Source organism: Notothenia rossii, assembly GCF_949606895.1.
Source record: "Notothenia rossii genome assembly, chromosome: 11".
Classification (NCBI taxonomy): domain Eukaryota; kingdom Metazoa; phylum Chordata; class Actinopteri; order Perciformes; family Nototheniidae; genus Notothenia; species Notothenia rossii.
In genome coordinates, this window is record NC_136910.1 from 13,546,060 (window position 1) to 13,567,514 (window position 21,455).

The 21,455-nt window shown below is 38.5% G+C and overlaps 2 protein-coding genes across 11 annotated transcripts; one reads left to right on the forward strand and one right to left on the reverse strand.

Annotated features, from left to right (window-relative positions):
• Nucleotides 1–1,527: 1,527 nt before the first annotated feature.
• On the reverse strand, nt 1,528–17,742 carry ascc1 (activating signal cointegrator 1 complex subunit 1). 10 transcript variants are annotated; one of them, XR_013803972.1, is made up of 13 exons: nt 17,333–17,742; nt 17,093–17,195; nt 16,886–16,983; nt 15,497–15,675; nt 15,240–15,373; nt 14,016–14,135; nt 13,419–13,540; nt 12,806–12,879; nt 9,421–10,025; nt 6,836–7,828; nt 6,652–6,714; nt 5,928–5,998; nt 1,528–1,755 (listed from the first exon to the last, which is right to left on the reverse strand). XR_013803972.1 is itself a non-coding variant. In XM_079659082.1 (10 exons), exons 1-9 carry the CDS (start codon nt 17,460–17,462, stop codon nt 9,909–9,911), a joined length of 1,077 nt encoding a protein of 358 aa, XP_079515208.1. In that variant the 5' UTR covers nt 17,463–17,742; the 3' UTR covers nt 1,528–1,755; nt 9,894–9,908. The 10 variants fall into 10 exon arrangements, 2 of the variants coding, with proteins under 2 accessions (XP_079515208.1, XP_079515207.1); XR_013803974.1 differs by having other exon boundaries at nt 6,824–7,828; XR_013803968.1 differs by lacking the exon at nt 6,836–7,828 and having other exon boundaries at nt 9,894–10,025.
• A 2-nt stretch (nt 17,743–17,744) lies between these two features.
• On the forward strand, nt 17,745–20,301 carry anapc16 (anaphase promoting complex subunit 16). The gene is made up of 4 exons (XM_079659083.1): nt 17,745–17,892; nt 18,215–18,369; nt 19,547–19,621; nt 19,719–20,301. Exons 2-4 carry the CDS (start codon nt 18,228–18,230, stop codon nt 19,826–19,828), a joined length of 327 nt encoding a protein of 108 aa, XP_079515209.1. The 5' UTR covers nt 17,745–17,892; nt 18,215–18,227; the 3' UTR covers nt 19,829–20,301.
• The last annotated feature ends 1,154 nt before the right edge of the window (nt 20,302–21,455 follow it).

The following is a 21,455-nucleotide window of genomic DNA, read 5'->3' on the forward strand; positions in this document are numbered from 1 at the left end:
CTGAGTGTGCACAGCTCCAGAGGCAGAGGGCAGCAGGAGAAATGTCCCGCATGCATCAGCCAGCTGTGCACATCACCAGCACGAGGTGTCGGACATGATGTGTTAATCAAGAGGTCGCCATCAGTCATGTCATGATCAGAATGAATGTGCTGCAGATGACTGGTCACACAGCTGAGTTGGGAAGCATTTAAAAAGGACTGTGTTCCGCTTTGCTTCATTAGCTTTTGAAGAGGGTTTGAAAGCAGAGATGTTGTTAGGAGTGGGACTCTGGTCTCCTGAGAAAAACCCACATAAACAGCAACAGCAAATGGAAAACAAGTTGATGAAAGCTGTGTGGTTCATCTTTTAAGATGCTAAGTTGTAGGGATGAGAAGACTCAAAGGATTTTTATTTTTTAAATTTGCAGACGGCTTTTTTCTGCTCCATCAATATCTAAAGGAGGGACCAGGACCAGTGATACAGAACATTAGGTACAGGCAAAAAGGACATTTCGTGCTTCACTGATCAGAGTGAATTGTCAGTCAGAGATCAATGTCTCTACAAGAGAAATCATTTCAGCTGTGATCTGCTCCCCTCCATCTCTTTAAGTAACAACTTTTGATTGTTGTTTTTTGATTGTGCACAATTAATTTACTTGAATCAAATAGATTCACTTTTCAAAATGCTCAGTGACTATTTGTGCCTCTTAATGTTGATGACAGTGGGGAAAAACCTCAGATGCAATGATATTAAGTAGGGGTTTGGCCATATGGAGATATTGACGATTAATCGTGATGTTTAAAAATTGAAATATGTTATCAGTACTGACCGTTCATTGGTGAGAATAGTGCTAAAGACAGGTCAAATTCAAAAACGTGTTTAGCTCAGCTACACTGTAGTTTTTGAAACCATTTGTCATGAATGTAGCTACGAAAGAAGAAAAAAAACTTAATTTTTCCTGCCTACAGAACTCTGATTGATTGACAGTTTCTCCCTTCTACAGAAACAGAGAGCTCTACAGCAGACCTTAAATCACTGACCAATTCAGATGCTCTTAATCAGCTACCTTATTCAGTAAAACAAGTGTGTACATATTCTCACATGATATAACAGTCCCCTAATCTTGTGTTAAAAGTGCAAGCAGCTACACTTAACCAGTTCAATATCTTGTTGTACATATCAGAGCTACGCTGTGGAAGAGTGCCTTTAAGGGGATTAACTGATGTCATCAGTTCGCTGTGTATCTCTCTAGGACGATGTTGATAAAACTTATCTATCCTGTTCACCAAGCATAAATCAGTTTACACAAAAGGAGTCGGGGGGAGGAAAGCTTAATTTGAATAACATCAGACATGACAGCTTGTAGAAACACGTAGAGGGGTTTGCTTATCTATAAATATTAGCTGTGTACAAATGTAAACACATGCCTTCTGTGTCTTACGAATAAGCCTCCGCTGCTTATCGAGGCTGTACATATTCTCACGTGATGTAACAACTCCGCCAGGATCGCTTCTGGAACTACAACAATTAATTGCAACATGCCAAGGGTGGATGCTTTGCACATTTATTTATTCCTTCCAGAATGTTCAAATGGAGCACCTTTTCCAGCATGAAGGAAAACATAACCCCAACAAATGTTCATTTTCCAACTGAAAAAATCAGCTAGGATGCAAAGACACGCTGTTGTAAGTCCATTCATGTTCATCATCTGGTGTTTCCCACAATGCTTCGCTCCCGACAGAGTTGCTTCATGCTGCTGCCGTGTTCATCCATGACCTGCAACAACAAGAAATCAGGGTTTCATATTTACTATACTAGGACTTGAAGTTATGGTTATTTTTAATCTACAGTAACTGTGTTGACTGATAGAACAATATGTTATTTAGTCTATGAAATGTCAGAAAACAGGGGAAATTATCCAAGGAGCCATATTTGGCCGTGTTGCCTGACCAACATTCCAATACCCAAAACATTTCAATTTTCAATGATATAAATCAAACTAAAGCGGATAATCCTCACAGTTGAAAAGCTGCAACAAATGAAGGTTTGACGTGTTTGATAAATGGCTAAAACGATAAATCCGATATTGTTGAGTGATTTCTCTCTATGAATGTATTGAATAATCTGACTAATGACAGAAGGGGTTAGATGACAGCTTTCAAATAATTAGTAACAGTATTAAGGCAAATACAAACACTAATACACACAATAGAATTAGTACAACTTTATACATCTCAGTGTGTTAAGATTCTTTGATGCATCGAGTCATATGCTTTATATTATTTTTTGTAATTAACTTGAGTATGTTCCATCTGTATGTTGTTATTTTTAAGCACAAGCCTGTACCAAAATGCATTAAACATTGATGACACAATAAAACAAACCCCTTTCTGCTTCTGAATTTCTTCTACATCAGCCCCCAGTGCTTGTTTGCAGTTACTTCTGTGAACGGGGTTACCACTGCAAAGTGACGGTGCATAAAGAGAAAATGGAGCCTGAAAGCACGTTCCTGGGTGGGAGAACCATCAAAATAAGTGATTTTGAAAGTTCAGGAAAGAATAAACCACAGCGGTAGGCATTTAATAAGTAATCTCGAGTGACTTACAGCTGTAAGTGGAGCTGCTTTAAACGCGTATAGATCTAATTCAATTGAACTCAAACTGGGTCACACAGCTATTATAAGTGCAGAGTTAGTTGAGAGCAGTCTGACAGTAGTTTGCATTTGCAGGGAAAGCAGGGTAGGTGCTGTTTTTCACTGCAGGCTGCTGCAGCATGGGTGGAACAGAGCGTAGCAACTTTTCAATTAAATGAACACAAAAGACAGAAGCTGGCAAATATTCTGAACCCTGACACTCAGTCTCAAAGATTATTTATTTTCAGTCTGCATATCCAGCTTATACTAGTCACTAGAAATGACAAATCCCCATCAGTTTCGCTACTCTACATCCTACCAATAAATAACAGCATTAAGGGCTGTGTGACTGGATCTGAAAGACTTTGGAGGGGATGGAGAAAACAAAGGATTTGTTTACAGTATCCGACAGAGTGAGTTTACAGCAGTGAAGCTCAATGTCTGCATATTAAACCTGCATCGATCAAGGTGTTAGCGACTAGCTGGTGAAGGTATGGAGCGTTTAGCTGCTAAAGAGCCAGTGTGTTGAGTTTTGGAGGAGTTAAAATCTGAGATAAAAAGAGAGGGATATTGGACTTGTATTTGTAAGGTGAGAAAAGGCCAGAAACAAGACTCCAGAAGAATGGAAATGCTTCTCCCTCTATACTTATTCGGAAATGTAGCTAACAAATTCTCTATAATATCGTAGTTGTGATACGTTCGGTTTACAGCTTGTTTTGCCCCCAAGCTGACAGAAAATCAAGTAATGCTGCTTTCATTTCTTCACTTGAATAATTTCAAATTTAAACAAAGATCCTCATCCAACCTCATCAATCCTTAAAGTGGACCAATCATGCTATATTTGAATAATATATTGTAGGGCCATACCTATATAAAACATGTCTGTGAAGTTTTTCTTTCAAAATACCAAACAGATCATGCATTTTAGCCATCCCTCATTTCGCTCTATTCCAGCCCTGTCTTCACAAGGGCTGATTCTGTGGCAAACGAGCTGCAGCTGACCACGCCCCCCTGCAAAGGAGGGGGCTGAGGCACGAGCGTCATTTACCATGTTGTTACCATGCCACGCAACCTCTCATTCCCCTGATAGGAGGAGAGTTGTCCATATAGGCGGAGCACCCCGTTTCTGACGTCAGAACAATTTCAAATCTGGATCAGTCTGTATCAGATCCGTTGCAGCCCCGTTTTTAGAGATTTGGGTATGGAGGAAAAGAGAGGGTTGTGTTTCCTGACACTTGGTGAGTTCCCTGACACACCGGGGAAACATATTCATGTATAAAAAGACGTACAAAAGTGCATTTTGCATGATAGGTCCCCTTTAAGTTGGCAATACTAAATACACTTATTTTAAGTGTTATTGGGAAATGTATTCACTCCCTAATGACTCTAATTTAATTAAAAAGTTAATCATGTAATAAATGTGTAAAGTAAACATGTCAAATATTAACTAGTTCCAGCTCCTCAAATACGAGAAATTGCAGCTCTTAGTGACATTTTTTCCTTGTAGTTTCTGAAGTGCAGTGCCTAAATAAGTGTAATGACGCTAATATGCCGACCTGCTTAAGTGTGGTGTGGTGGTGTTTTGTTTCCAGATAACAATATGTTTCTGTGCAACAAACTTAAAAAAACATTTTCAGAAGTATACAACTGGAAATAACATATTAGATATGACAATAAACATTGCAACAAAACGAATAAACTAAACAAGCATTTTTAACATTTCATCTACGGTTATGCTGAATTGTTGGTCATATTTCAATATTTTCTGACATTTATTCATCAGACAATTATCAGGACAAAGTAACAGAGATGAAGGGATAATGGAAATGTGTTGTTGTGCAAAGTGTACAGGGAGTAAACAACAGCTCTGAATGACTACCTGCTGTTCAAACACACTGGGCTTTGTGCCTCTGCTCCTGTGTGAATGCCTCCAGCATCAACAGACGTGGACAGCTGCACTCTGAATGATAAAGGGCTGCAGCAGGGATCACCTGCCTCCTCGCAGGAGACGCACATTAGACATTTCAAATACTCTCACCCTGGCTGTCCATCAGGACCGCTCATGCCCATTAGTGACAGAATGATTAGTGTGACATTCAAACGGCACTGACACTCAGCTGGAGTCACATCCAACATGAGAGCACAATCAAAGGGAGGCGGGCTGGCGTATATCACCACTAACAATATCCAATTTGAAAGATGTGCATGCTTTGTCGAGCGGGACGAGTAATATAGCACCTTTGTAACTTCTCCTGGATAGACGGGTTTGATCCATCAAAAGATCTCCTTTAAATCATCTAAGGATTCAAGCTTGTTCAGGTGAAAACATGACACCAGGAATACAAAGCTACCTACTGAAATGTCATCTGAGCAGCTTCCTGCTGTCAAACTCACACTTTCAGTTAATTGGATTTGGATTTTAATATTCTATGAACCTGATCAACCCTCGTGCTTTAGAGAGCTCAATCGATTTCATGAGGGCTATTACTCAGAGCTAACAAATCGAATATATCTACTCTTTTAAAAAAGGTCACGTCTGTCAAACATATATATTTTTTCCAGCGCTCTGAATGAACGTTTTGAAACACCCGTTATGAGAACCGAAAAGCTAAATGTGCAGAAAAAAAGGTTGATATTGATCAAGTAAGACCTATTTCCAACAGCTTTTGCATAAAAAAGGCTCATTTAGAACTTGAATGAAATTCAATATGCAAATTAGATGGAGGCCTAAACAATGCTTGGTTGAGGTTACACAAGATTTCCGTTAACAACACGTGTGAATTCTCATTATAAAAGGTTCACTGTAAGTTTAACAGGGCTCACCTAGGAGATTGCTTTGCTTTCACTTGTTTCAAAATGGCTGCCCTTTATTTCTCTTCCTTTAACATGAGGGAAAAATAGTAATGTGAGTAACTGGTTGTACTTTGCAAGGGCTTGTTTTCTGTGCCTTTAGCCTTCTTCTACTCATAAAGACTATTTGACTTATGAATGCATGTAAACAAAAACATACACAGATGCTGAAAAAGTAACTTGATCCTTAGTTAACATTTTAATTGAAAGCCAGCTCCCGTGTCTCCTCAGATCTTTCAAAAATAAGGATGCAGATCCACAGAGGAAAAAGGTATGCAGGAACACAAACAGACACAGAGGTCTCATTAATCTGTCTTATTGAAAGGGAGGTATGCTAGTCTCGACATCTCAAGGGTCCGGTGGGACGTTCCCACAGCAGGAAGCACGGAGATGACTAATTAGGGTGAGCAATGTGGCGGGGACAGAAAAAATATGTACTCGTCGGGCAGTGCGTAAGCAAACTCACCCACACAGACAACATACGGTAGCAGCATGATTTGGTTAAGTCAATGCTTTTACCCCCCAACAAAGATACATCTGTGGAAAACAAACAAAAAGTGTATGTACTATTTTGTTACATTCATTGTATGTGACTTAAATGTATATTATCAACTAAGGAAGCCTCTCAAATGTAAGAATCTTTCATTGTTCTGTTGTAGGCTATATCGTCGTAGATTGAAATTTCTATGGGTTTTAGGCTGTTAATTCGACAAAACAAGGGATTTAAAAACGTTGCTTTACCCCTTCAATGATTGTAGGTATAATGCAGATATACGTGTTGTAATTAAAACCTAATGAATGACAAAATAGTAAAAACAAAAGCTGTAATAATTTAAATTATGTCTATGAGAAGTTTTAATCGGTGCCAATTAGCATGTTGTTTAAAAATGTCATCATATGCTCATAATTTGACTATGTGAGTTATGAACAGTTCATAAATTGTTAATTTTGTCATTAAATGCTCATTTTGACTATGTTCCATTTCACATATTATAGTACTAAATGATTGTTATAAAGAAATTGAGGAAATATTCACTATTATTGAGAAGTAATCAGCTATCGCACCCCTCGTCCGATATATTCCTACTCAAATGCATCAAAACACAAGCATGGTGATTTAAATAAACAGAAACCCCAAACATCTTATATAGAAATCTGTCAAATGGAATATGTCCGATGTAGGATGTTACCTCCAGGGTTTTCAGTGTGATCATTAGTGAAGACATCTGGCCAGCACATCCTAAATCATGTCCCTGCCAAAAGAAACAAGAATGCATATTCTCAATGAATTCTATTAACTTACAAATCCTCTTCTCTCCCTCTCTGTGTGTTTATGAGCAATACTATTGGTAGAATCCTCACCGTATCTGTTACCTGAGAGAGAGTGGCGTTATGCTGGATGTGTACTCCTGACCCACTAACAAGCATGCTCCCAGGAGACAGGAAGTGGATAATTAGGTGCCTCCCTTGAGTCTAGAAAGATACATTTTAGACCCAGACAGTGGCACAGTAAGTGCGCGGACGGCTCTGCTGGCTGACTCAATTTGCATGTCCCTTTCTAATGGCGTCTGTTGACATGGCTCCAGGGGGACAGGGGAGGGTGGACAGCATGGGATGGCAGAGCTGACAAACAAAAAGCACCCTCACTTTCCATCAGTGTAACTTTGGCTGCGCTGCGATCGCCCTTCTGCATGCCAAGCAGAGCACATCGGCAGCTGAGGGGAAGGCTGAAAAAAAAAAAACTCTGACGTGGAGAGCAAGAGGCTCTGTGTCCGATGTCTGTATTCGCTGACACATTCGACAGACGGGAGTGGGAACAAGGTTGTGGCTTCGTCAGGGGAGGGCACTGATAAGAAAGATGGAGGAAGAAAAAAAACCTGGTGCAATAAATCATGTCAGTGACGCATTAGCACATTCATGAGGCAGAGAGATGAAAGGAAATCGGTAGAACTTGCTTATGATCAGTGTGAAAACAGAACCTTTCAGAACAGCTATGAAAGTTTTCTAGTTTGGCACACGGTGTTTACTTTGAAACTTTCTGAGTTTCTCAAAATGATTGGCTGAAAAGCGGTTGAAAAAAACTTTGACCAGCTATAGCAGCTGTCACGGCGCAGCAGGAATCCTCCCATTATTCAGAAACTGCCATTAGAACTGACTTTCAAACTGGATGTATACAAGATGTACCAGGCAATAATCTCACAAAAATGGACATGTAGGCACATTTTGACAGAAAGTAGGGTAACACTGTATTTGGATGTTGATACTTACCAGGTGACGACAAGTAAAAGTTCAAACCGGAAGAAGATCCTTTAGGTAAGTTTAAAGAAGTCCTGATGTCATGGCTCCAAAATGTAAATGAAGCATTGTCTGTGAAATGTAGACTAGTGTGTTAGCAGCATAGCTACTCAAGGTGGAGCTAAGTTTTACTTAATATACTGCTGGCTGGTTTCCTCAATAACAATATTTAATTGTATGTACATTCTTAAATCAGTTGTGTATGTAAAATATGACAATGCAAAGTCACTATTCCCACACAACGAATGTAGTGGAGTAAAAAGTACAATATCTGCCTCTGTTTCTCAAAATGGTCCTTATGTGCAATACCTGGGGAAATGTAATTGGTTACATTAAGCACTATGTTTAACAAAATGTCCCTTTTATAGAAATTGGTCCCAGCTTTACAAAAATCTACCCTGATAGCCCTGTTAATATAACCGGATCCACGACTATTTGAACAAACATTTTGCTGCTTTAGATCTTCAACAGTCCAAATTCACACACACAAAGGCATCATCTCCTCCTCTATGATAACAGTTTTGCCCACAAGGTAACATTATTCTACTGGTACAGTGATACTAAATAAAAACTATCCATTGTGAAGAACAAATCCTCATACATACAATGGTCAAGACAGAGATTTTTTTTATGTTGATTTCTGCTTTTGTCATGTTTCTTTTTGATCGTCTGATCCATTGAAAAACCCATTTATCGTTTACTTTGATGTCATTTGCCTCAAACTCCCTGAAGAAAACCAAATAAAAGATTTGACTATCGAGCCTTTCAAATAATTTGAGAGCATTTTTCATATCTAAATGCTTGATCATTTCAATCATTCTGAACTAGTGATCATTTTAGTTTTTCCTGCATAAATTGCTCCCATAGAGTTTTAGGAAACAAATAATTTGATTCAAATAGATAGGTGGAAGGAGGCACTTGGAGAAACAAAAAAAGATATTTGCTGCCACCTACTGGACACTGCCATTATAACAGCTTCAGCTAACCAAAAAGGTTTTGAATTTTGAATTTCCCACCTCAGAAAATGCTCGTCCGTGTAGAACAGGGGTGGGGAACCCCCGGGCCGTATACGGCACGCGAGACCAATTGGTACGGCCCTCGAGGTAATTTATAAACACACGCAAAAAAGAAAACAATTAAAGAAATTTAGACCGCAAACAAATTAAACAAGCGAGTGCCTGTTTTTCCTGGCCAAGGTCAGGGTCCTTGAACACAACACGTGCCTAACGTGGTCTATGTCTCGTCTCTGAAAGGGGTGCAGTTCTGCTGGAGAGCACCAGAACGTCGCTCCGGCACTTTCACAAATTGCAGTACCCATAAGGAGCCGTACACATGCAGCAGTTTTTGCGTGGCTGTGTCTTAGTTGTAAGCCCAGTGGCGATCTGTTCATCTGTCATACTGATCATACTGTCAATAACTTTGTTGTTATTAGCATCTGGTTAGCAAGCTATGCTAACGAATATAAGCTTTTTCTACAACCAGTGAGGTAAAGGCACATCTTTATATGATCATTATAGTTATAAAAAAATAAGAGAATAAAGTAAACAGGTATAAAATACTATATGACAGTAAAAAAAAAAGTTGTTATTAATAAACAAGAAAGAATACAGTTTGAAAGGGGAGTGATTTGTAAAGTATTCATAAAGAAAAATAAATCTGCTTACAGTTCTGTTTCATATGGGTGTTGAGAGAGGTATCCATAAATCTCTTCATGTTGCTCTCTTAGTGCACCAGATTGATGCTTTTGACTTCAACATTTAAAAAAAATGGGGGCATGCTCCCCAGGGAAGATTTTTTTTTTCTTCCCTAGAAGAGGTTAGGTTCCCCCCCCCCCCCCCCACCACACACACACTTAAATCATGTTCACATGGATAGGAAACTAAATACATTTGCACGCATCTTGTGTCCATATCTTTCTGTTTTGGTGGTCATGCCACAGCCGTGCACGTGCATGCATGCGTGAGTCTTGGTAAAATATCTGGATTAAGAGGTTGCTTTTTCTTTGCACAGCATGAAAGAAAGGCCAAATGAATGGGCCATTATTTTAGTATTTTTAAGCAGAGGCCAATAATTTGTACGGCCCTCGGAGGATGTTGTAAAAATGTAAATGGCCCTTGAGAGGAAAAAGGTTCCCCACCCCTGGTGTAGAAGCTCATGAGAAGTTGGCGCTCCCTGCAGAGGTGTAGTAGCCCGTACAGTCTGAGGAATATCTCTGGGACAGCAGCACCGTATTCAACCCAAACTCTCCAAAACGATAAGCACCAAATTTCTGTAATGAAAAACAGAAAACGTCTTCAAATTATGAAATATAAACGTATACAATACAAAGCCTCAACACCATTATAAAACCATATTCCCAGATTTAAAAAAAAGTAATCCCAACTCTCAATGATTTAGATAGTAAGCACTTTGCTTGAAGAGTCGACCTTACTCGTTAAACTCTGTCACTCACAAACATGGCGTTACCATGGTTACTGTGCAAGTGAGAGTGGTAAGCAGCACCCTTGTGTCATTTTCAGAGAATTTAAAATGAAGGGTTTTGAAATTCAAACAAACATGCTGTCTGCACCACAGTGGAGGGAAGGTGATTTTGAAGCTGTTTTTATCTGCAGATTCAACTGGGTGTCACATTTCAGTCGTCGTCACACACAAAGAAACCACAAGTGCTGCTCACAAAATAAAATAAAAATCAATCCAAACCCTCCTCTTTGAGCTTTAAAAAGGAACGCTCTTCTTCTTTCACATAACAGCTTTAATCAATATACTCTGGAGCAGTACATCTCTCCACCTAATACATTTTTTAGCACCTTATATTTTAGCTTGGTTTCTTAAGCCAGTACTGAGGGAATAAACATCTGAAAACATACAAAGGGAAACATGTAACAAATCTTTCTGACAATTTTTGTAATTGTAAGCTGCATTATAACTATTGTTTATATTTTTTTTAAGAAAGGACAATGCACATTAATGAACATGAGCCTTTGAGTCCATCTTGTAAATGTGGCAGATTTAGCCAATAAAGCTAATTTCCATCTGCAGTCCCTGGTAGGTTGATGGCATTAAAAGAAAACAAAAAGGAAAGATTGACACATGAGCACAATGACGGCACATCATTATTATTTTTTGTTTATTTGACTATATTTATTTGTTTGCCTGTGCTTGTTTGTCTACCCTCCCTCATTGTAGAGGCTAAGCCAACGCTTTAAGCCTCTGAGGATCCGCTTGGTGGGTGTAATTGACGCAGACAAGTTTGCTGCCGAAGAAAGGTCAGAAACAAAGTTTCCAGTTTGAAACAGTCCATTTATTTCCATTTTACTGGTATCCATTTTACTTGCTTCTTTCAGTATTCACCACACGATATTACCGTTTACACAATACCTTTGCTTTGCTTGTAATCCCGTGTTTTTGTTTGTCCGTGTGTGTGTGCTCCGTGTGTGTGTGCTCCGTGTGTGTGTGCTCCGTGTGTGTGTGCTCCGTGTGTGTGTGCTCTCCGTGTGTGGTCAAAAACTGTATGGCCTTCCGGCGGAACCTCTCACCCTCCCACCAAACATAGGTTCCTACCTTTATACCCACAGATGTTAATTGGCTCCTATACTCATACTGTAAAGCGTCTTTGAGTTATGAAAAGCGCTATATAAATAAAATGTATTATTATTATTATAAGCACAGGCACACACACTTTGTACATTTGTTTTGAGAAGAGCAGTATAAATATACACGTGTAGCCGAGACAATTTTTGATCACTTCTTCACATGTTTATACACATCTATGCAATACGATGTTTCCTGTTCCACACCAGAGGACAAAAACCCACAACAAGAAATAAAAGATGGCTGATTTCCACTTAGCTTCATCAGGTTCAGGGTCTTTGTATTGTGAATGCTTGATCACTGTCACAGCTTATTGTAGAACATAACAGAGCCTTTATTTGTAACACCTGTGCTTTTGCTACAGTATCAAGTCAAAACGTCTGCTGTAAATAAACATTTATATAGGCCTTACTATATAAATGTTCCAACTAAAACTGAGTATCATATATTGAAGATAACAGGACTGGAGATTTAAAAACTAAAAAATGTATTTGAAATAGGGACACTAACTGGCTTCTAAGTATATCAGGTGAGCTAATTACATTTTGCAGCTGACCTGGGACCATAATCATTTAATACCAGCCTGAAATCAAAACATCATTACGATGGGTAGGAGTGAGTCGGCCCTAAAATGAACTCTATTACCCTTTGTGCATGCTAGAGTGGTATTCAAATGTCCCCCCTTCAAAAACCATAATCCCTCTTTTTGAAAGGCCTATTAATAAGCTCTCATATCCAAATTCAACTCCAGAAGCAGTTGAAATGTCAACAGCCGTTAAAAACATTCAAACAGTGTGTTGAATGTTAGCACAGTGTTGCAACAGTTGTATGGCGCAAGGTCTAAATAAAGCATTCAGAAGTTTACTTTACCCACTTTTTTACGAATTGAACCACAATTATTTTATCTAAATGTCTTTTGAAGAGTACTTTACTGCCAAAACGATCAAGTTCTCATCCCACATTACCTTGAATTTGAGAATAAAACCTTGTTTCTCATGCATACCTGAACGGTGAACGAAGGATCCAAAAACATTAGGAAAATGATTGCTGTAGTAAATGGGAGCTGTCTTCAAAACAACAGCAAAACAACCGCTTACCAACTCTCACACACAAATAATCCAAGCCTCATTTATCCAGTTCACTACTTCCCAAACATGTGCATTTTTAAGTAAACCTTACCTAAACTTATTTTTTTTGTTACAGTTTTTGCTGTAGTCAAACGTGGCACCAATGAAATGCAAGAAGAACTGTGTTTTTTTTTATCATGAAATGTTCCTTTTGGGGTTGAATATCTGGACTATTGACAGGCAATCTTTCATCGGGCCTATAAAAACACCCTTCTAAATCTCCATGTGTAATGGCATCTGGTATTGACATCAGTGAAGCAGTGAGCACAGGTCTGGATGTTTCTAATGCTGCAGTATTTGAAGGTGCAGGAAGGAGTGAGTTTCCTCTAACCTTTAATATGTTTCTGGCATCAAAAGCTTCTCGTTCACTCATGGTTTGTCTCCCTGGGCCGCCCGCTTCTTCGACTGAAAAACACCAGAGTGTAAAAGACAAGCTAAACAGTGCAGCACTGAACAAAGAAAACAAATAACTTATGTCATTAAGTTGCTGCTACAGTGTAGCAATAACAAGGTGACAATCAAGGGCATTCAGTTGTGACACAGGGACTAAGGAGAAGAAATAAACACTGAATGTTAATCGTCTGGCAAACACGATCAGCAGTGACAGGCCCCCCTCCCTTGTGCTGTGTTGTTGGTCAGCTCAGTACAAATTTGAGAACTGGGGCTGGTCTTTATCCATGGCCAAACTGAATGAAGCCATTGTCCAAATACTTGGAAAACACGGCCGCTTGGCGCACGTCAACAGAGCTGTAGCCAAACAGAGATCTGGCTGCCTGTCGGGTATATTAAGGAATTTGTTGTTGCAGTTGTTGAAGGATTCAGCGTTTTCGTCACTCCACTCCAGGGGACATTGGCAAATAGGGTGAGGGGAAGAGCTATCAATGTGGTCACACAACAGATCAACAACTACTGGCAAATATACTGCTCGCATGTAATGTCTCTACCTGAGTCCTTTCTGAACAGAGTGTTAATGACGGTGCCGTGCAGCTTCACTCTGTCCCACTCTCTCACCATCAACCCTGCGGAGACAAAGTGCTCCACCAGCCGGTCCGCGATCAGCTGCAACCTGAAGAGCAGAAATACATTAAAAAAATATGACGTGTCAATTTTGTCCATGTATTTATTTTTTCACAGGATATTTGTATTTATTGCATCTGGCTCCGTTCATTTTTCAGCTTCTTTGAAGTTGAATAAAATGTGTCTTGTATCAGAAACATTTACATTTCATGTTTTTTACTGCAGACAGATATGTATGTATGTAATAATGCAGTATATGAGTACGTATTTCTATATCATTTATTTTTCTGTCTTTAGCATAGGTTGTGGGATGTGTGTGGATGTGTGTAAAAAAATAAACGTGTACTTTTTGTAATATAAGAGAAAAATATGTTATACAATATATATAATACATATGTTTTGTATTACTTTAATTCATTGCTGAATGGTTGATTGTATGTCCATCTCTTTGTTATAAAAATAAAAATACATTATTTGATGACAAATATTATTTTCTCCATAGGGTTTGTTATTGATCCACTTACTTGTCAGATTTGTCTTTCGCGTTGACTTTGGCATACAATACATCCACCATGCCCGGGTCATCATTCATGTACTCTATGCCCGTCACCTCCAACGCCAGAGGGTTTCCTTCTGTGATGTCCCTGATGGCGAACAGCAAAAAAAAAAAAAGAATTGTGACGCACCTGGCACATTTTTCAGACCCTAAATGTTGAGCAAGCAATAAACTGGAATACAATGGTCTATTTGTAATACTGTGTTGGAATCTAATCTACTATTTGTGTTGGTTATGCGAGTTCACTTGTTATTCTAACTAATCTAATAATTATTATGTAATCTGCTCCAACCATTCTGTTGCCCAGATTCCCTTTGTTACTACTAAGATACGAATACTTAAAAATGGGTCACAAATGTACACTTTCTTTCTTCTTTAAGGTTCCATTATTTCTTATAACAGGTCGGCCAAGTAGATTAAGCATATGTTACAGTACACTAGGGCTGCTCGATTATGGCCAAAATCATAACCTCGATTATTTGGGTCAATAATTGATATCACGATTATTAAAAACGATTATCCATTTACTTTAAAAAACATCAATTTATTGAAAGAAAAAAGGCTTAGTATGTTTTTAACAGTTGATTACCCTGATCTTTAAGTATAATTCAATTGAAAAACCAATACAAAAAATAATATATATATATATTTTTAAATAAATAATAATAAAGAAAATAAAAAAATAATCGTTTTATTTCGATTATGTTGTTTTCATAATCGTTGCAAGCCAAAGTCGTAATTGCGATTAAAATACGATTAATTGAGCAGCCCTACAGTACACACCATATTTGTTGGGGACTATTTTCTGCTATGGATTTGGTGCCCTAGTAAGTATTAACAGCAGCAAAATGGTATATTCAGGTTTGACAAAAAATAAACTACAGTCCACACTTTGTTAGTAAAGAAGGGACACCAAGTACAACAGTGTGGTTCACTATTTGTGTTTCATGTGCGTTTGTTTCTATGGCATAAAAGGAACAACTTATTTCAGGCTTTGGTTGCAGCAACAATACTTGTGTGTGTAGGATCAGCTCATTGCTAGTTTAAATGGGCTTTGTTAACAACATTTTAAATATAATCTGTTCCTAGATTAGGCCTTAAAGCAGTATATGTTGTTTTGTTTCCCAACAGTATTCCAAAATAACTGTGATTTTTGGTGTTGTCACAGTCACACAACTTGTTTGGCCCTTACCGGATAAAGTGTTGACACTGTTGGAGGTGTTCACATGCTTTTCTCACTTCTGTCTCATTTAACAGAGCAAGGGTGCCGATTGTCATGTGAAGCTTTGCAGGGTTCTGAAAGATGCTCCCCTCAACTCCATGATCCTACACACAAATTAAAAAAGATTTGTAAATACAGAATGTATTGAGGATATAATGTGCTGATCTTAGACAAGACACCGCCCTTGCCCCTCATCATTGCAACATGTAGGTTTCCTTCTACAGTACCTGTGAGCACTGCTTCAACACCTCGTCTTTAAAGGTCAGGAATCCTTCTTGGATTTTGGGATTACTCAAAGGGAATGACAGGAAATGTGTGAAAGGTTGCTTCTTCCGGTAACTCTCAACAAGGAGCTCAACACGTGTGACTGCAGATGAGACTGCAGCTTTATGGGAACCTGTGATAACTGTCAGGCAGAGAAAGTAAATTAAAGAAAATATTTTTGTTTCAGAAAGTGCTCTCTAATGTTTTATTATATACACTGAATAAAAATATAAACGCAACACTTTTGTTTTTGCTCCCATTTTTCATGAGATGAACTCAAAGATCTAAAACATTTTCTACATACACAAAATAACTATTTCTCTCAAATATTGTTCACAAATCTGAAAAAATCTGTGATAGTGAGCACTTCTCCTTTGCCGAGTTAATCCATCCCACCTCACAGGTGTGGCATATCAAGATGCTGATTAGACAGCATGATTATTGCACAGGTGTGCCTTAGGCTGGCCACAATAAAAGGCCACTCTGAAACGTGCATTTTTGCTTTATTGGGGGGGTCTGGGGGGTCCGAAAACCAGTCAGTATCTGGTGTGAGGGTTAGGATTAGGGTTAGGGTTAGGGTTAGGGTAATGTTGTGAATCGAGTGGCCCATGGTGGTGGTGGTGGGGTTATGGTATGGGCAGGCGTATGTTATGGACGATGAACACAGGCCACTCGATTCACAACATTACCCTAACCCTAACCCTCACACCAGATACTGACTGGTTTTCGGACCCCCCCAGACCCCCCCAATAAAGCAAAAATGCACGTTTCAGAGTGGCCTTTTATTGCGGCCAGCCTAAGGCACACCTGTGCAATAATCATGCTGTCTAATCAGCATCTTGATATGCCACACCTGTGAGGTGGGATGGATTATCTCGGCAAAGGAGAAGTGCTCACTATCACAGATTTTTTCAGATTTGTGAACAATATTTGAGAGAAATGGCTATTTTGTGTATGTAGAAAATGTTTTAGATCTTTGAGTTCATCTCATGAAAAATGGGAGCAAAAACAAAAGTGTTGCATTTATATTTTTGTTCAGTGTAGTTGCTCAATTAATCGTATTTTAATCGCAATTACGATTATGGCTTGCAACGATTACGAAAACAACGTAATCGAAATAAAACGATTATTTTTGTATTATTTATTTTATTTTATTAATTCTTTTTATATTGGTTTTTCAGCTGAGTTATACTTAAAGTGCAGGGTAATCAAACATACTGTTCAAAAAAATATTTTCCAATAAATTGATGTTTTCCAAGAAAATGGATAATCGTGATATCAATTATTGACCCAAATAATCGAGATTATGATTTGACATAATCGAGCAGCACTATTATATTATTAATTCTCACCAATCTCTCCCTCCACTCCTTGTTTTGGGATGCTGATAGATGTCTTTGTGTCAGACTCCAGGCGTCTCCGTGTCTCTCCTTTTTTTCCAATGATGTATCTGCAGAACAAAAACATTATGCTGCTTATAAACAAAACTTCTTGTGCTTTTCAAATTAGGGATGATACACAACAATCCAAACATGTGCATGTTGTTGATAACAACTCACTTGTAAAGAACACTTGGGACTTCAATGGCACAGCGGTATCCTTTATCAGTCTGTTCAATTAACTTTGTGTCACAGGCTTCATCTTCTTCGAGGTATTCACTCTCTAACCAAGTTGAAAACACACATTTATATTACATACATTTATATATGATTGTGTCTTTGACAGGTAATTGTGGCCACAGGCTGACAGCACTGTCTGTGACTAAAAAACAGTTGCTACCAGTGACAGGATTCAATTACCTGGAGGCCCCACGTAAGACACATCTTCTTCTTCTTCTTCCTCATAATGTTCCTCCTTAGAGTCCTTAGTGACATTCCTCCGGTATATTCTCCCATTTATATTGATAAGAGCTGGTCGTAAAACGTCCATAATGTAAAGCAGCTAACGTTAGCTCAACCTAAGCTAACCCAACAACCTAAGTAAACCTCAGAACTGCTCGCTATAAAGTGAGCTAAATGCTCAAGTTAGCAGCCAAGTAAATAAGCTTATTTTGTTTTAAAAACACTTATTTTGCCACGGAATAACTTAACTAGTGAGTTGACACATTGGTTTATGTGCTGTTCGGCAGACAGGGTCCTGGGTTGGCGTTTAGTAGATCTACAAACAGAAATTAACAATCACTCCTGAGAAATCATGCAGGCGAACCATCCACATCACTGTTAAATCATAGGCACGAATGCCGTAGCATAAACGTAAAGTGCTCTCCTTGCCGTAAAGTAGTGGCAACAGATCTTAACAAACAACAGAACCAACTGCACGGAATCAAAGACGAAACACATTCATAACTGAAACATCGGCAGTAAGTTTTATTGTTTTAAATATGGTTGTTATTGCTGTGTTTTATTCAATAGTATTCATGGTAAATGACAGTTGCCTACATCAGTGCAACAAGAATAGTTAGCTTTCTTGCTAGCCACCTAGCATAGTTGTCGCAGTTAATACATTGATATTTGATTGTACCATTTCTATTTAGATTAGAGAACCTACAGAGTTTAGCTATGTCAGGCATGTGTGGCTATGGTGATAACGGTAGCAGTCCATACCTGTGTTCAACAAATGATATGTGTGGTAACCACAGCTACAGTGGCATAACAGTTTATTTTCTTGATGTGTTTTTGAAGGTTTTCTGAGGCAATGGCAGCATCTTCCTCGTCCTCCTCTGCGGGAGGGGTCAGCGGCAGCTCGGTGACCGGCTCTGGGTTCAGTGCTTCAGAGCTCATCCCTCCAAGAAAAGTCCTGTACACTTATCCTAAAGGTGCAGGGGAAATGATGGAAGGTGAGATAAATGCTGTGTATGTAATTTATGTATTGTCTTTTATCTGAACGCTGAGTCTGTAATACAGTTTTGATTTATTGAAATCCCACTGTTAAATTCATCTGTCTTTACCTATCTCTCATTTTCCAACAAGGCAGGGGCTCATACAGTGAGATATAGTTAACATATGAGGCTGCATTGATGAACCTGGGCCAAATATGTTGGGGCGTGTTGTGTCAAAAACAACTGGGATTTGAGTCTTGTGCAATTTGTACTATCAGTTCTCAGCATCTGTTAACGGAATGATATATATGCATACGTGCCAAAGTATTTTCTCGGGACAATGCCAGATTCCAAGAAGCCTCTTTTATCCAGCTGTAACAACACAAGTATAATAAATGCAGCTCTTAACTTCAACAACTAAAACTAAAAAGCTGAACCAATACCAAATTTGATAACTTTTTTAAGACATGTAGCATACAGAACTTTTTCTATTCTAGCCGTTGAGGCAGATGGAAAAGTCAAAATTACCTGCAATTTTGTAAGGTTGGCTTGTATTTATCTTTTAGAAAGAAACATAGTTTGTTTTTCATCAATGCATTAGCCTCATGTAAAACATGAATTATTAATAATACATTATCAATGTAGGGCTTTAGTATAGTCTGTGAAGTTGAGCGGCCCGACCAAGTAAGGAGGCAGAGGCAGAACGTCCAAATACAAACCCGGTGTGGGCATTTATTCATCACTGACAACTACAACTCACTACAAGGCCCGAAGCCGTCAGTCCACAGTGACGAAGTTACCCTTGTCACATAGTCATAGCACACATCATTTGTCATCTTATTTTACTGAATTCCCATAAAGTGCTGTGAAATATTAATTGTCAAAGTGAGGTATTGGTAATGTTTTTATCATTAGCCTCATTGCCAATGCCACTGACGTGGGATTTGTGTATTGGATTGTATCGTAAAAGCTCCTCACTTCACTGCCTCTATAGCTCGAAATACAATAATACCAATGGTTTGATTTGCCAAATTGCTCCTGCTTTTCCTCTTTGTTTATTTAAAACCTCTGAATGCTGATAATTCAAAATATTTAACCTGAACTTCTCTTTTTCTCACATCAGTGAACTATCAGCTGAGCTTCAATTCTGTCTTCACAAGCATAAAACTTCTTTATTTTTTGTGTTCCCTTTTAGATGGCACTGACAGATTTTTATGCGAGTCTGTATTCAGCTACCAAGTCGCCTCCACACTTAAACAGGTCAAACGTGGTAAGTCAGTAACTGTGTTTATAAAAAATATGTGCATTTGTCTTGATCCATTAACAAATTGGTACACTAATAAAGTAACAATTATGTGTTCTTCCAGATCAACAAATGTCTCGACTGGAGAAACTTGCGAGCTTGGTGGAGGAGCTGGAAGCAGATGAGTGGCGGTACAAACCAATTGAACAGCTATTGGGATTCACGCCGTCTTAAATAAAGAGACCCAGATGCCTTGATTAATAAATTAGCCAAATAAAAAGAGATGGTTTATTTCAGTTCATAAATTATATTAATTCTTAATGATTTATTTCATATTATAACTGTGGACTATTATCTGGAGATACTGAATGTGAGTTTTATTATTTAACTTTACCTATTGTATGAGTGTTTTTTTTAAACAACCTGTTATATTTTACCCATACTATAAGAAACCACTTATTACTGACAAGCCAAACAAAAAAACTTTTTTAGGCTAATAAAGTTGTTTTGTCAATCCAATTTGCTTTCGGCATCGGTGTTACAAGAGTTATTATTTTTCCCTTGAAGTGAGGCATTGTATTTCTACATGGCTGCACTGTAGCTCATAAATCTAAAACCTGCTGCCTGCCTTCTCCTCGTCGCTGCTCGCTCCAACAACACTTGGAGCAAAAACAAAGAGGGCTTGTAAATAAAGTCATACTTGGATATTCTTTGTCTTGTGTTTTTTTTGTATAGTTTGTTCCTAACCCACTTTGCTGAGTTAGTTCCTGATGAGTAGAAACTAAATCGTTGTGCTTTTATATGTTCAAAATGCACAGCTTTAGATTTGTTGAGCCAAAGTCAGAAACCAACTGATTTAGCCTTTGTCAGTTTTTGCTCAAATGAGAGCAAAGAAAGGGTGGTGTTTTCCCCAGTGAATGGATGTTCTCAAACAATGATGGGGTGGGGACGAACATAATGTACTGTTCTTGCCGCTAAGGCCAGCCCTGGACATTAAGACACACCCATATCTGCAGCTCCCTTCCAAGGGTTCAACTATTTTGTACATAACACTTTTTAGGAATTTACTTTACAAGTTGTTTGCTCAAACTATTTCCTGGCTTTACATGAGCATCTGAAGACTTCAACTTCAGTCTGAAATCTTTGTGTATGTAAAAGGAACAAACATTTCTTTATACTGATTAAACTTCTCGATGACTCTTAATTCATCACTTCCCCCTCAGAACATTCTGTACCTTCACATGTTTACGTCTTTAAGTTCCTCCCAGACTTTACACAGTCCGCCCCACTTTGGTAAAAGAACAGAAACTGGCTTCTTTCCAAAAATGTAAAATCTTTAAGCAAACATTGACTGCGTCATGTACAGTGCGGCCCTGGCAGACAGGAACAACAGCAGCAGTTTCTCCTTTGAACCCCTACAAGTTTTCTTTGAATTAGCTTGAGTTTCAACCTGGCTTGTATGCCCTAATTTACTCATCTTTAAAAAGTCAGTCCCATGCATTGTTTTTGTAAGCCATAAACCTCTTTGATAACATCAGAACACATTTTGTGACATAGAGGAATAATGAAATAGCACAGAGTAAGCTATTCTTATGCTGCATCCCTATTACTCTGCATGTTTTCATTGTTGTTTTATATGAGGCCAAATGAAAGAAGATGCACATATTTGCATATAAAATTCATTTATCAGCATATTATCATCAGCTACTAGTTTTGTATTTTGCAGCTGAATGTGTGTTGTTTGCACCTCTCAGTGGTAGATACAAAATTCTGATGTAATGCTTTAGCAAAACAGGTGACGTAATGTTCACTGCAACACTCAACCAGACCAGCCTGCATGGATTTTATTCAATGCGATCGA